The sequence below is a fragment of the Haliaeetus leucocephalus genome, unplaced genomic scaffold, assembly GCF_000737465.1.
Source record: "Haliaeetus leucocephalus isolate CR32 unplaced genomic scaffold, Haliaeetus_leucocephalus-4.0 Scaffold526, whole genome shotgun sequence".
In the NCBI taxonomy this organism is placed as follows: Eukaryota; Metazoa; Chordata; class Aves; order Accipitriformes; family Accipitridae; genus Haliaeetus; species Haliaeetus leucocephalus.
Genome location: NW_010972962.1, coordinates 1506834 through 1521546, shown reverse-complemented (window position 1 = coordinate 1521546; position 14713 = coordinate 1506834). Strand labels below are relative to the sequence as shown.

The following is a 14713-nucleotide window of genomic DNA, read 5'->3' as shown; positions in this document are numbered from 1 at the left end:
GACGCGCCTGTCGCGGCGGCGGCTGGCGGTGCTGGCCGTCTTCAGCTGCTACTCGCTGGTGAACGCTTTCCAGTGGATCCAGTACAGCATCCTCAGCAACGTCTTCGCCGGCTTCTACGGCGTCTCCTTCACGCAGATAGACTGGCTCTCCATGGTCTACATGGTGGCCTACGTGCCGCTCATCCTGCCCGCCACCTGGCTGCTGGACGCCCGCGGCCTGCGCCTCACTGCCCTGCTGGGCGCCGGCCTCAACGGCCTGGGCGCCTGGCTCAAGTGTGCCAGCCTGGCCCCCGGCCGGTACCCCCTCACGCTGGCAGCCCAGGCCGTCTGCGCCGTCGCCCAGGTCTTCATCCTGGGGCTGCCCTCGCGCATCGCCTCCGTCTGGTTCGGCCCCACCGAGGTCTCCACCGCCTGCGCCGTGGCCGTGCTGGGCAACCAGGTAGGGGCGGAGGGGAAGCGGGCTGCCTTAGCGTCCGTCGGTTGGGGGTAGAAGGCGTTCCCCGAGAAATGGTTGCGGGGCAGCGCTGGAGAGAGGAAAAGGGACGGAGCGGGGGCAAGCGCGGAGGTGATGCGACGTCCCGTCCCGCCCTGCCCAGCCAGCCTCGCCGTGCGGGACGCTGGCCGCGTGGCGGGGGTGCAGCAGCTCGCGCGCTTCTCTCGGCTGCCTGGAGTCCGTCGGTTGAGACCCTTCTTGGAAGTCGTCCTGCCCTGCTTTCTCTTCTCCTCGTGTTCGGCATCTTGTCTCTCGCGTTCAGCATCGTTCATCCGACTGAATCCACCCCCAGCTGGAGGGGGGTGAAGTACGTGAACCTCTGTGGAGAGCCCCGGTGCCGGCATGTATTAGTTTCTGCTTTTTAAATACGGCCTCAAATCGCTAAGTGCCAGTAGTCAATGCCTTGGTGACTCATGAAGTTTTCTGTAATACTGCAAGGGCTCATGTCGCTGTGGGGAGCTGATAACCGAGTCACAGATTTCCTCGATCTCCCTGGTCACGGCCAGTTTCAGAGAGCTGGAACAGGCGTATCTGAAAGCACGGGTGAAGATATGATACTGATGGGTTTTTTCCTCCCATAGCCTTGTTCTCGCCCCCTGCCACTGTCCCCGCTTTTTTGTGGCAACAAAAGGTTAAGATTCCAATCAACATCGCTGGTGCAGGCTGAGGTCATAGGTATGGTTTAATTAAGGTAACAGGGGATTTGTTTTTCCTCATGTGAGTCTAATGATTTTATGTTTGTGCACTTTGGATTATTACAGCAGTAATATTAGCGTTATGTATTTACAGTTAGGGTTGCTCATTAGCTCATACCTGGCTGTTTATAGTTTTCCCAATGCTTTTCCAAAACAATTTTTTTGCATTGCAGTCTTCCAGTGCACAAGTCAACTGTCCCTTTTGGACTGAAGAGATGGGGGGTTGTTGGTTGGTTGGTTTAGTAGTTGAGCAAAAATTCTGCTTCTGTGTCCCAGAATCAGGTTAAAGGTTTCTTTGGCAGCTAAATTTCCGCTCTTCCTGACATGCACTGGTCCTCCCAGTAGCAAGGAGTTACTGGGATTTCAGTTCTGCAGTGCGGTGCCAAGGATCCAACTTGAGTCTGAAACTGATGCTTTGCTTGGATGCTGAGATACGGGGGTTGAAGTGGTGCAGGACAGGAGCAAGAGTGCAGGGATTGTGTGGATGGGAGCCATGAGGAAGATGGACAAGGAAAACGAGAGCAGAGGTGTGAACACAATAAACTTTAGTTGTTTCTGGAGCACATTCCCCTCCAGAAGCTAGGACTGATCTCAGTGTGCCGACCTGCTTGATAGCCCTCTGACAGGGAAACACCTGTGAAACGCACTGACAAAGTGTATTTCGTCTCCCTCTGGCAGTCCTGTGCAAAGGCTTATAGATTATTCTGCAGCTGTGCTGTACCCTGCTAGCTCAGACCTGTGTGCTACATAGGTCTTAAGATCCCAGTCCTGCTTGTGACCCATGAAGACTGACGAAGTGTCAGACAATAGAACTTCTCTGTTCTCAGTTTTTGCTTTCTTAAAAAAAAAAAACACCACCTCTCAAAAGCTAGATTGAAAGAGTAGTGAAATGACAAATTAGGCACTTGGAAGTTAGAAGTAATGTTGTCTGTATATTCCAACGCAATTCATTTCTCCATATGTGTTTACAATATAGTCTCGCTGTACTTGTTTAATTGCACAAAGTGAGCTGTGTAACAATTGGGTTGCTACAATCAACTGGGCTGTTGGTCATTATCAGATATTTTGCATAACTTCAGAGCTACAGCAAACAGGGCTGAGACCGCAGGCAGAGGAGGGACAGAGTAGTCATCAAAAATCAGATCGCACCCGTTATTTCCTGAGATGCCGACCATTTGCAGTTGAAACACAAATCACTGGGTTGTCAGGAGTGCCAAATTTCCACAACTATTCAGCATCTTAAACTGGGCACACCAGACTCATTGGAACTCTCGATCCTTCTGGCCTTAACCTCTCTAGATGTAAAATGTGAAAAATGGTATCATTTGACTTTCTTGGAATACTGTGAGTACTGTATCGACTCACACTGACTGGGGGAGGAAAAAACATACCTTAAGAAAAAGAGTAATTGTGTACTCGGTTCATGTTTGTAGGGTTCATATACTGAAGGGTGAGGATAAAAAGGGACAAACTCTTCAGATGAGCACTGGATACTGTGTGAATCTGGTGCGGCGGGGGGAGGCAGCAAAAGCCTCATCGAGCATATGCACAAAGGGCGCTTTGTAAGCACATTGGCACACCTTTAATTTAAGTACTTTCTGAGTGTTGGACTTACTACTCCAACAGTCTTTGGTGCTCTTTTTTATTTTATTCTTTTACCTGAAACAGAAGCAGATTTTTTTTTTTTTTTTAATTTAAAAAAAAAAATTTGTTCTAATACTTTAAAACACAGTTTAGTTTTGGAGGAGCAGCAGAGATAAATTGGAGAGTAGTCCAAGACTATTGTTCCTTCATGTTTTAAAATGCTTTATATATATATATATATACCCCAAATTTCAGTCCTCGTTTTTTTGTCCTTTTTAATACAAAATCAGTTGCTACGTTGGAATTGACTACAGATACAAACCCACTACTACTTCATTTTGGGATTTATTTTTTTTTCTTTATTTCCTTAGCAATAATTGCAGATGTAGGTTTTGGGTTTGTGTTTCTTAATAAGGATGCTCCTTTTCTCTTGCTCTTCTCTGCTTTATCAGATCTGCAGTAAACCTTGCATGTCAGTCTTTGTTACTGTAGTGGCAGGATTGTGACATCAAGTGGAGGATTTTGATTGAGAAAAAGAGAAGACGCTTTCTACAAGAGTAGCTGGAGACTTCTGTCATCTCTAGGCCTTCAGTTGCAGGATGACCAATACAAATTTATGTGCACACACAGTATTTTCCTGTGAAAGATTCTTCTGCAAAAAAACTTCCTTAATGCTTAGTTGTTAAATGTGCTATCAACTAGGTGTAGTATTGTAGTTTAATTTAGAAATGAAAAGGTTAAAACCTGAGTTATGGAAGACCTGATTGTGAAATGTCATTGAGAGTGGATGGCTCAGAAGTATAATACTAAAGGAACACTTGCCCTTCATTGTTTTATTAATACTTATTATGATATAAATTCTGATTTCTACCTGGTAAGGCTTTTCAATTCTGTTAATTTTTATGTTCCCAGGGAAATGATTTTTGGTTTTCTTTTCTTGCTTTCCAGCTTGGCACTGCAATTGGCTTTTTGTTGCCTCCTGTTTTGGTTCCAAATACACCTGACGATATCAATCTAATGGCACATAACATCAGCATCATGTTCTATGGAACAGCAATAGTGTCCACGCTTTTGTTCTTCTTAACAGGAGTTGGTAAGTTTTCTGTTCCTGTAATTTAAATGGTGACCATAGGGAGTGTTTACAACATCTCACTTAAAATCTGATTTTGCTCAAAGTAGTTTCTCGAGTTTACTTGTGTTCACTTACCTGTTGCGCCAGGGTTAAGCAACAACCAGTTTACTGTATGTCGTGCTTCACGTGGAGTGACCTCTCTCAGAATATTTAGTTCACTTAGACTTTTTGCTACAAGGACATTATGATGTAATTTGAAGTCTCTCTGTTAGTCTTACAATTCGGATACAAAGCTCTAGACACATTGCAGATAAAGTCTGTCTTTGACCATACGTTGGTAGCAATCAGATGTGACCGAATAATTAGCACAACCTTTGTGGCTGTGACTTGATTCTTCCATGAGAAAATCTAGAATATTTGTTTCATGGAAGTGTTAAAAACCACAAGTTAATCTTCTGAAATTCATGAAACCAAAACACTTCAAAAAGAAAAAGCATTAGTCTGGTGAAAACAAGTCAAAATTGTTCCTTCTTTTTCCCCAGTGTTTGAAGAAAAGCCCAAATACCCTCCTAGTCACTCTCAAGCTGTCCTGCAAACCATGCCTCCCGAGGATTACTCCTACAAGCAGTCGATTATTAACTTGTTCAAAAATATTCCATTTGTACTTTTGCTGATCAGTTACGGTAAGTGATGCTGTCTGGCTGTAGTCTGGCAGAACAGTTCAAATGTGTGCCGAAAACATATCGAGTTTTAGTTGTGGTGGTGATTTTCTATGTGGGAGGGACTGTCAAGCTTTTACTTACTCAACAGCCAGTGCTGGCAAGTCCGGCAGGATTCAAAATACCATATGTAGGTCTGGTGAAGAGATTTTACCTGGCAGATAAAAGGTTTTGCCTCTGATGCGAGTCTTAAATAAATAAAGATTAACTCTTTAGGGTACCAGATCTGCGTGGCTACACCTGGAATGACTGAAGCTTTTCTTTTGGTACTGCAGGTATTATGACAGGGGCATTTTATTCTGTCTCCACGTTATTAAACCAGATGGTAGTAACTCATTATGAGGTAAGTTTCTTGGATCTTCTTTGTATTTTTTTTTTTTTACTGTACCTTTGCAGAGGTGATGTTTATTATTATGTAGGTGCTATGTGTGCTCAGACGTTTGGTTTCCTTTATACCTCCCTACAGTTTCTTGCACCATACAGCTATGGGAGTCATAGGAATGTTTGTTTGCACTTATGACTGCCAAGAGGTCTGAACTTGACTCTGAGTGGAAGCAAGTTATTAATGAGCACCATATAAATATTTGTTGAAAGGGTGAAGAAGTGAACGCTGGGAGAATTGGCTTGACACTGGTGGTGGCAGGAATGGTGGGTTCGATTATTTGTGGTTTGTGGCTGGATTACACTAAAACATACAAGTAAGTGTGGGTAGGCATGTATGGGGCTAGGGGTAGGAAAGTGGTGCAATTGCATTAGAGAAATATTGCAACATAAGGGCTGAAGTGAACTGATGATAAAATGCAGTTCACTCCTGATCTTTTAGCGGCCTTGGTAGAGACTAGTTTCTGAGGCTACGGGAAAAGCTTGAGACTCTTACTGGTTCTTCGCCAAAAGAAATGAGAGCAGAGAATGCAAAGATGCAAAGGGGTTTTCCATCTACTCCTGTCTCTTCAGGAGTGTAAGGCTAACAAGGAAAGCACTGTATGTCTTACAGTGGGCTCCTTCTCCTAGGAAGTCATAAAGGCTCAAAACCTACTCTGCCTGGTTTTGTAAAATGGGCAATTGATGGATTCTAATTTTTTTTTTATACTACTCCCGGTCCTATTAGTAAGCATAATATTTGCTTTAATTCAGGGATGACCATGGAGCAGAGCTCTGTTCCGGGGTAGGAACTCCTGGGTCCATCACCCATGGTGTGGTGCCCCTCAGGAGTGAGCAGTGCCCTGGAGCACTGCTTGCGGTGGAGTAGTTCTCCCCTGTGACTCTTAGTACATTATGTGCAAGAGCTCTAAAACCTAATGGATGTTAATGCTGTAGATTGGCTTTGTTTCTGCATGTGTTTTGGCTTATAAATAAGTGATGTGTGCTTTAATATTTTGGATGATATCCCTTATTCCAGATTTAAAATAAGTAGAACATTGTAATGAGATTTGTTTGACTTGCCTCTTAGGCTGACTTTTATTGGTAATAGTGATCGATTTGGCTGCTCGTGTATTGTATAATGGGCAGCGCTGCAGAATGGCCAAGAGGTACAACATAGCGGAGAAATAAATTAATTTTAAGGTAATAGTATCTGCTGTGATTGTCCACTCTTTGAGAGTCTGAGTAAGTCTTTTTAGCCTTGAGCAAAGCAGTCTATAACCAAGGCAACAGAGTTTGGGAAGGGATACATTCTCATTGTGTGACATGTTTGAGTCAGAATTACATGAAGCAAACTTTATAGCTGTAGAATGTCAGTTGTTAGAGAGTAAGTAATGTTTATATTACTCTTCCATGCTTCAGCAATGTGCTATGACCTTATGTTAACAATGTTAATTTTTGTTGTTGTTGTTGGGTTGCAGGCAAACTACTTTGATTGTTTACGTTCTCTCTTTCATTGGGTTGCTGGTATTTACTTTTACCCTGGACCTCGGATACCTTATAGTAGTGTTCGTGACTGGAGGAGTACTTGGGTGAGCGATTAAAGAGGACTAGAAGACTTACTGCAGTTCTGTTCAGAAACAGTATTTAATTGTTTAACTAAATGAGTCTGCTGTATATTCTGTTGCTGTGCTCTCAACCTATTCCTATAGCTCACAGTACAGATAGGGCTTACTAGGGTTTCACCTTCTGTTATATCAGAATAAACTGAAAGTAACTGATTTTTCAGTGAATTTCATTTAACATTTTTATGGAGCTTGTCATGGTTTAACCCCAGCCAGCAACTAAGCACCACGCAGCTGCTCACTCACTCCCCCCCCACCCAGTGGGATGGGGGAGAAAATTGGGAAAAGAAGTAAAACTCATGGGTTGAGATAAGAATGGTTTAATAGAACAGAAAAGAAGAAACTAATAATGATAATGATGACAGTAATAGTAAAAGGATTGGAATGTATAAATGATGCGCAGGGCAATTGCTCACCACCCACCGATCAACACCCAGTTAGTCCCTGAGTGGCGATTCCCCCTGCCCCCACTCCCCCTAGTTTATATACTGGGCATGACATCACACAGTATGGAATACCCTGTTGGCCAGTTTGGGTCAGCTGCCCTGGCTGTGTCCCGTGCCAACTTCTTGTGCCCCTCCAGCTTTCTTGCTGGCTGGGCTTGAGAAGCTGAAAAATCCTTGACTTTAGACTAAACACTACTGAGCAACAACTGAAAACATCAGTGTTATCAACATTCTCCTCTTACTGAGCTCAAAACATAGCACTGTACCAGCTACTAGGAAGACAGTTAACTCTATCCCAGCTGAAACCAGGACAAGCTAACAGAAGTCTGTATGTGGTCAATTTGTTTGGTTCCAATTCAAAAAGCTGTCTGCAGTAAAGCTGAATCTTTCTGTTGCCCAGTGGATAAGTGATTAGAGTTTAATGAGCAAATCTAGGAAGACTGGCTTCTGTGCATTTTGATTAATCTATGTTTTGATAGCCTGAGCAACATGCTGGGTGCTTTGTTGGCTCAGAAGAGCATGAGCACTTCTCATAGATACATAATCTAAGAGCCCCCAAAGGTGCTGAGGAAATGGTGCTGTGTCCAGACACGGCCGTCAAGGTAGAGCCAGAAATGTTTTGAGAGTTTCAGTTTAAAAACTAGTTGACCAATCTCAACTGCATTCAGCCCCTGCTCTTCCTGTCACCCATTGGTCCCCTCAGCTTCTTCCACATCCAGCCTCATTCCCTACTGATGGTCTCTTTTTTGTCCTCCAGCACAGATGTTTGGGCTGATGAAATGATGACGTTCGTGTATGTCTTTCATTTTAAAGTAATTGGCTTCAATTATGGAGTGGCTTGTGGACTGGTCAGAGAAGGTTGTTTCATATGTATTCAGGTGGTTATGGGAAACAGGACAAATATGTTAAAACATCTTTGTCCTAAAAAGAGAGATGTATGGCTAAAATTGTTGGATGAGGTCAGGGGAACGAAGCAGACAAAGCAAGCATTGAATCATGTTAGGTCTTGAAAACAGACAGTTCAGAATACCAGCTAATTCATAATACCATGTGTTCATGTTTGATTTTCTTAGCTGTAGTAATAGATGAAGGCCATACCTGTCATCCTCTTACTCTCCGCTTCAACAGGTTCTTCATGACTGGCTATCTCCCACTTGGGTTTGAATTTGCTGTGGAAATTACATACCCAGAGTCTGAAGGCACTTCGTCAGGTCTCCTTAATGCATCAGCACAGGTTATATCATTTTATTTCTTCAAGTGAAGTAATGTTCAGGAAGGCCACTCTGCTTGAATCTAAGAAGCCTTTCTTAGACTTGGCTGTTAAGTCTCTGTTGTGTTGCTGTAGTCTTAATTTTTTAAATTTGGCTTTTATAAGATGTGACCTGAAACTTTGCAAGGTAGAGTGATGGCTCTTTTCTATGTGATCCTGATGAAGTGACTTGTTTGTTTATAGATATTTGGAATTGTCTTTACACTTGTTCAAGGAAAACTCACAACAGACTACAGTCCTCGTGCAGGAAACCTCTTTCTTTGTGCTTGGATTTTTGTGGGCATTATCTTAACAGGTAATTAATCAGAAATGTAAGTAATGATTTCTCTTTAATGTAAAAATGGGGAGGGTTTTTTTGAGATAGTGAATTTCTGGGTAGTTTTCAGATGTCTTGGACATCCAGGATTTAAATAGGTGGCTTTCTGTCTGGGCTGACAGAAAGTGCAGGGTTTGGTTTGGGGTTTTTTTGCTTTGTTTTTCACTTTAAATACTTGCTGTGTGCACCCCCTTTGTTTTAAGGATGATGTTACTAATATATGGACAGCCATCTGTCACCCATTTCTTAGGTCATGTCTTGAATTTGAGGCAGATGTCTATCTCCAGAGTAAGATAGTAAATGTAAACAAATACATAAATGGAGACAGTTTGTAGTTTTCCAAATGCAAGAAATGGCTGATGTATTCCTGAACTGTACGAGTGACTTACACATGCTGGTACTTACAAATGTGCTGAAAGTGCTAAAACCATCAAGCTTTGCTTTAAGTACTCATGGTTTAAAAGCTTTTATTGTCATTTTCTGTGTGTGCTTTGTGAGGAGCAAGTTCAAATTGTCAGTAAGTTCAAATTGCAAGGGTGAATACAGGTTTTTTGAATATGTGCTGAAAGCAGCTTCTATGTGCTTGCACTGTACATTTCCCTTGAAAGGCATGTCATTGCAAAGTTGTGAACCACCTTTCTCTTTTTTCTTTTTTTTTTTTTTTGTTTTGTTTTGTTTCAGCCTTAATAAAATCAGATTTGCGAAGACACAATGTGAATTCGGGGATTATGAATTTGGATGTTAAAGCTGTAAGTGGTGACTCTTTTACTGTGGTTGTATTGCCATACTTGAATGCTTGGCTTCTGTTGGCATAATAATATTAACAGCAAAAGAGTAATTGACAAAAACTTATAGTATGACTGTTTCCATGCGGTTTTGGAACAACAGAGCCACGTGGGATGCTGCCCTCAGATATCTGTTTCTCACCTTAGCTTCTATGAAAAAAACTGAAAGACATTCTGCTCTCAGATTTTCCTGAATTTTAAGTGCCTAATATTAATCTCTGATTTTGTTGCTTGAATCTTGCTTTTTCCTATTTGCAGGTAGCATTGTAAATTGTGAAGCTGTTTTGTGTATTGGGTTAGGAGGCTGTACTAGAGACTACATATTTTATTTAAAATACCTGCTCTCCCTTTAAGTGAGGTCAGTGTCTGATGAACAGAAGTCATGCTGCAGTTTCTACACTGTGCTGCATGAAGAGCTGGGTCTGTTCTGCTGAGCACCCTCTCAATTTAAATGAAGAGCGAGTGTAGCACTTTCTGCTGTTCAGGACCTAAGACCATGTTTCAGCAGCTTTTCCAAATTATCACAGTTACTAGTAGAAATAAGGCTGCCATTGGAAACTTTTTTCAGTGCTGTGAGTTTTTTGGTCATTTGGATCAAGATAATGAAACAGCTTTTTGGAGTCAGATATTGCAAGATCCTTTGTCACACTTCTTATGTGTAGGTGTCTTGCATACATATATATAGCAGCTTTTGATCATCTGCGATCAGGTGCACGCAGTTAGTGTCTGCATAAGGTTCAGAAACTTCCAAGCTGGTGCTATATGAGCAACTCGAACCTGAAACCTGTGCAGCTGTGTGTGCACACTATGGCATCCTGTGGGTTTAGCAGCCTGGGTCAGGGCTATCTCGGGGTGTACATGCTGACTATAGGCAGTGGTCCATGACTTGCCTGTTTTCTGTTATCACCTTGTTAATTAGCCTAGATGGTCACGCAACTTCATTTATATTAGCCAGGATATAAAAAAAAACTGGAGTCCTTGCCCTGATATTACCATAAATATTTGAGAGCTGCCTATGTTAATAAGGTACAATAGCACTTTGATGCCAAACCTTGATCATCAAGATTCTACTGTGTTTAAATGTAATGGAGAAAAAACCCTGAAAGTTAATCTCCATGTGATAAATATCTATATGCAGTAAATATATATTTTAGAGTTATAATAAGAAACTCAATTCTTGTTTTTTTTGGTTTTGTTCTGGTTTTTTTTTTTCATTACAGATAAAAGGGAAAATAAGGCTTTCTATAAATGCCTAATTTGGCTCATTAACTACATATACTGTTGGATTCTAGCCTAATAATTACCCAAGAATACTGAGGTTGGAAATAGCTTCTGCTGAGTAACAGCTTAATTCCTGCTTTTTTTTTTTTCCCCCTCTCCAGGTACCAGTTGACAGTCCTGTAGAACCTGAAAGTACTACATTAAAAATACAGTCAGCTTTATAAAGCTGAAATAAGGTGACTTAGAAACGCACAAGTTTGGTTGGATACTGAACAATATTAATTAGTATAATCACTGGATTTGTGTGTATGAGTAGCAAAATGTGTTTGGTGATATTGGTGATATTTGTGCGGTGGAAACTATGAAGATGCTCCATTCGTTTTGCCCAAGATGCAAATAACTCACCTTTGTATGGAATATTTATTTTAACAGTTTTCAAGTTCTGCAGTTTCATTAGTAAAGAACTGTGTGAATAGTCTCCATGCTAGGGAGACATGCACATTCAGGACGCATATTTGAAAAAATCTGGAATCCTGAAGTACAGTTGTCAATGATCAGAAGTATCTAATACTCGTTTCTTGTTCAGTCTTTGCTAATGCATTTGAAAAGTCAGAGAGTAGGTAGCTGCACAGCTAGAGGATGTTCACAAGTTGTTTTTTTTTAAATGTATCTGTATTTTTAATATAAGCCAATGGTTTCTTCTGGGAAACTGTCTATAGCACAATACTGAAAACAAGAGATGACTGGAAACGTGTGTGTTTCATACTGGCATCTGACATTTCTTTTGCCTTGAAACTTCTTGATAGATATCAGAAGGCAGATAAGAGGAAACGCTGTCTTACAGATTCATTGTAACATTTCCAGGGAGATTTAAAGAGTTTCACAGTAGACAAATTGAAGAAAAAAACCTTTCTTATTAAATACAGTAAAGAGGAAGAGAAAGGCCTTTGACATCTATACTGTGAAGTATTTATAGGCAATGGAATGCTACCACAGAGGTTGCCTCCATGGAATATTTTGAGTGCTTTCTCAGTTAAAGTGAGAGGAGTATGTGTTTACGAAGAGCTGGTGCCTTTACTTCGTAAAGAAGATCCTTGCCTCATCTTGAGTTTAATCAGTGCTGCTGAAGAAACTCCATTTTGTGTGTTAAACCTCTTCTGAATATTTGTGGAGTATCAGAAAATGTGTTCTATCCTTTTTTGCATTTATTTCTCTGTGTTATGAATTGTATCATTTGTCTCGTGAAATTTTTGTGCTCTTATAACTTAAATACTGTCTTTTGCAGTTTGTTAAAATCTGTAAGGATGACTGAAAGGAAAATACTGATGTCTCACTTTGAAATATTTGCTGTTTATGTCGTGCATCTTAGCTACAAAAGGAGCAGACTTCATTAACATTCACCTTGTGTTATTATATTTATCTGAATTTGGGATACAGATATCTCACTGCAGTGCTTCTGAAAGTATTCTTCTTTACCTTGTGCTCTGTCTACACACCTACAGAATTGATAACACTACAATAATACTGAGGCCCTACTACTACTGAAAAAAGTCAGACCTGAGTTAGTGGACTTTTTGCAAACATTTAAGCTTTAGCAGTCTTCAAGCTGAGCCTGCAGGTTCAGTACCATCAATGATGCCGTCTCTTTGAGTTCCCACAAATGTAGTGCCATCCAGAAGGAATCCTACTCGGAGTTTTCCATGGATTGTTACAGTTGGGTATGGGGAACTTTTTAACTCCGAGATAGTCTTTCAGTATGATAAGTATCGTTAAGCGCTTTTCTTTTTCTTGTCTCTCTGTAGATTCATTTGTAGGATCCTTTTATATAAAAAGGACCCTGTAAACTTTCTAAACTTAGCTGCTAAACTTGATGATCTTGATTTAACATTTTGTATGATAAATGCTTCAGACATGGGAAGACTGAATGGCAATATACATATCAGAATAAGCTAAGCATTCTTGGAACACTCTCCTTTCCAAAAAGGGTCTATGTCCCTTTGCCAGGTCCAGTGCTAGAGAGAAATGGGTACACCTTGCTGCTCCTGGAGAGGCGAGCTCTACGAGAAGAGTCCTCTGGTGAGGTAGCTGAATATAGAAAAAGTAACTCATAGATATTCAAATGGCAGGCAAGAGTATAGGGGTAGCAGTAGAGATGCTTTCATTATGCCAGTTCTTTACATTTAATGACTTGCTGTGATTTAAGCTGCCCCATCAAGGGATGTACATGTTTTCAGCCTGAGTAAGCAAAGTGAAAGTTCCTGCCTTTTGATATCTGTGGGTGGCTTTTCCCTTCAGAAAAAATGCATGCCAAAATATATACGTTCTTCGGCAAGATACAGATTCAGTAAATACTTGTGCTCATGGCCTGTGGTTGCTTTGTACTTCTGCTGTTGAGAAATATTAACGAGATATTTTTGCAGTTTTGGGGAAGTGTTTCCAAATGTCCAATAGAAAGTCTTTGGCAGTATCCAGAATGCTTTCTGAGATGTCTGGTACGCACTGTTCAAATTCAAAGATTGAGCTTTTTTCTTTCTTTTTAAAATCTATTTTTTAATTGATTTCTTCACTACTAGTTTCCAGTTTCTTTAGTTATGTTCAGCTGATTATTGAAAAAATATTCTAGCCCTTCTGGCTCCTTGTGTTTATCTTCTGCCAAATTACTTGGCTACCCTCTGAAAAGGTCCAAACAAGATTTTGGCATGCTGGAAACCCTGCTGGGTCCCTGAAAAGAAAATATTCCTAATAATGAAGGCTTAATTATGTCCTGGATCTACATCCTCCCTCTAAAAGGAGCTTGAAAGTTGGAAACCTGTGAGCTATTTCCAGGCAACAATAAAATATTTAAATAAAAGGCTCAGCAGCGAAATGAAGAGCAAATAAAGAACAAACCAGTATTTTATGCAATAATCTTACTATGTCTCTGTCAAGAAACCAAGGTTCTAGCTCATGGCAGAAATAAATTTGGGGTAGTTGGGGCTTTGGTTTTTTTGCTTTTAATTTTTCTTTGTTTAAAAACAACATCCACCCAATCAAACATCCATCTGGAATTGGAAATAGGGTTTCTGACTCTCTTAGCCTTGAGATTCTGGCTCAGCCCTCCAGTAAGAGTAGAGGTGGGGGCTAAAAATTGTACCTGCTTAAAGAGGTAATTGTTTAATGAATGGAATTACATGTCAACTGTGAGAGGATGGAGTGGGAAACCAAGTGAGGAGAGGCATCCCAATCCCACGCATCAGCTTTTGCTTTTCAATTTGCTTTTCTTTTAAGTGCTTCAAGAGAACTCTAGAGGCTGCAAGAGAACTCATGTAATGGTGAGCTTAAGCAAGGGGGCTGCCCCAAAGTTTGCAGGGGCCCACCAAGGTGTGTAATTGCTAAATTTCAACCACAAGATTCAGAGAGCGGCCTTTAAAATAACCCATTTTTCTTTGTTTCTTCCAGACTGTGTTAAACTTTTGCTAACTTCAGTGGGAGAGACCCAGAGAACATTGACCCATTTTTACTTAGGATTCCTAACATGGCCTTGTTTCTGTTGGCTGGGTATGAAAATATCAGACCTGTAAGGCATAGTCTGGAATTGCTGCAATTGAGAGCTTTCTTCTTCAGCTTGGTAGATGAGTCCTTCAGAGCATTTATTTTGTAGATGGGTGCTTGTCTTTAATAGCATCTCTTTTCTGTTGCTGAATGCTCATGTTTTACGAGGAAGAAAAAAACAAGGGAAGAAGTAGGAAGAATACATATAAATCATTTCAGGTTAATAGGGCTTTCCTAACTTCATCATCTTGGTCATCTCTTTTGTTCAAGACAGTCTGTTGTTTCAGAGACAATCACTGGAGTGTGTAATTAGAGCTGCCAGCCCGTGTTGCCTAATGAAAAAATGCTTTTTGAGAAATCTTTGGACTATCTTGTGCATCTACAACCAAGTGAAACTGGGTTAAACTATAAGCATTCACTGCTTTCATTTTCCATTCTGTGAACTCATGAGTTTTCCTGTGTGAATGGGAACATGTGACCTTTCTGGTTGCTGTCTTTCAATACATGTATATACCACCTTCTTAAGTGTAATAGGCTACTAATGATTCAGAGACCACAAGCTAAGTTACCATATCCCACGTGATCCGCCCCCCCCC

General features: G+C 41.0%; 1 protein-coding gene across 1 annotated transcript in view; it reads left to right on the top strand.

The window, feature by feature from the left end:
• Positions 1-10810, top strand: part of FLVCR1 (feline leukemia virus subgroup C cellular receptor 1) — an 11013-nt gene extending 203 nt beyond the window's left edge. The window contains exons 2-11 of the mRNA XM_010576526.1: positions 6-439; positions 3721-3865; positions 4387-4527; positions 4839-4906; positions 5158-5261; positions 6405-6515; positions 8123-8228; positions 8448-8559; positions 9262-9329; positions 10748-10810. Of these exons, the coding sequence (XP_010574828.1) occupies positions 6-439; positions 3721-3865; positions 4387-4527; positions 4839-4906; positions 5158-5261; positions 6405-6515; positions 8123-8228; positions 8448-8559; positions 9262-9329; positions 10748-10810 (1352 nt within the window). The remainder of the gene's footprint in view (positions 1-5; positions 440-3720; positions 3866-4386; positions 4528-4838; positions 4907-5157; positions 5262-6404; positions 6516-8122; positions 8229-8447; positions 8560-9261; positions 9330-10747) is intronic.
• The last annotated feature ends 3903 nt before the right edge of the window (positions 10811-14713 follow it).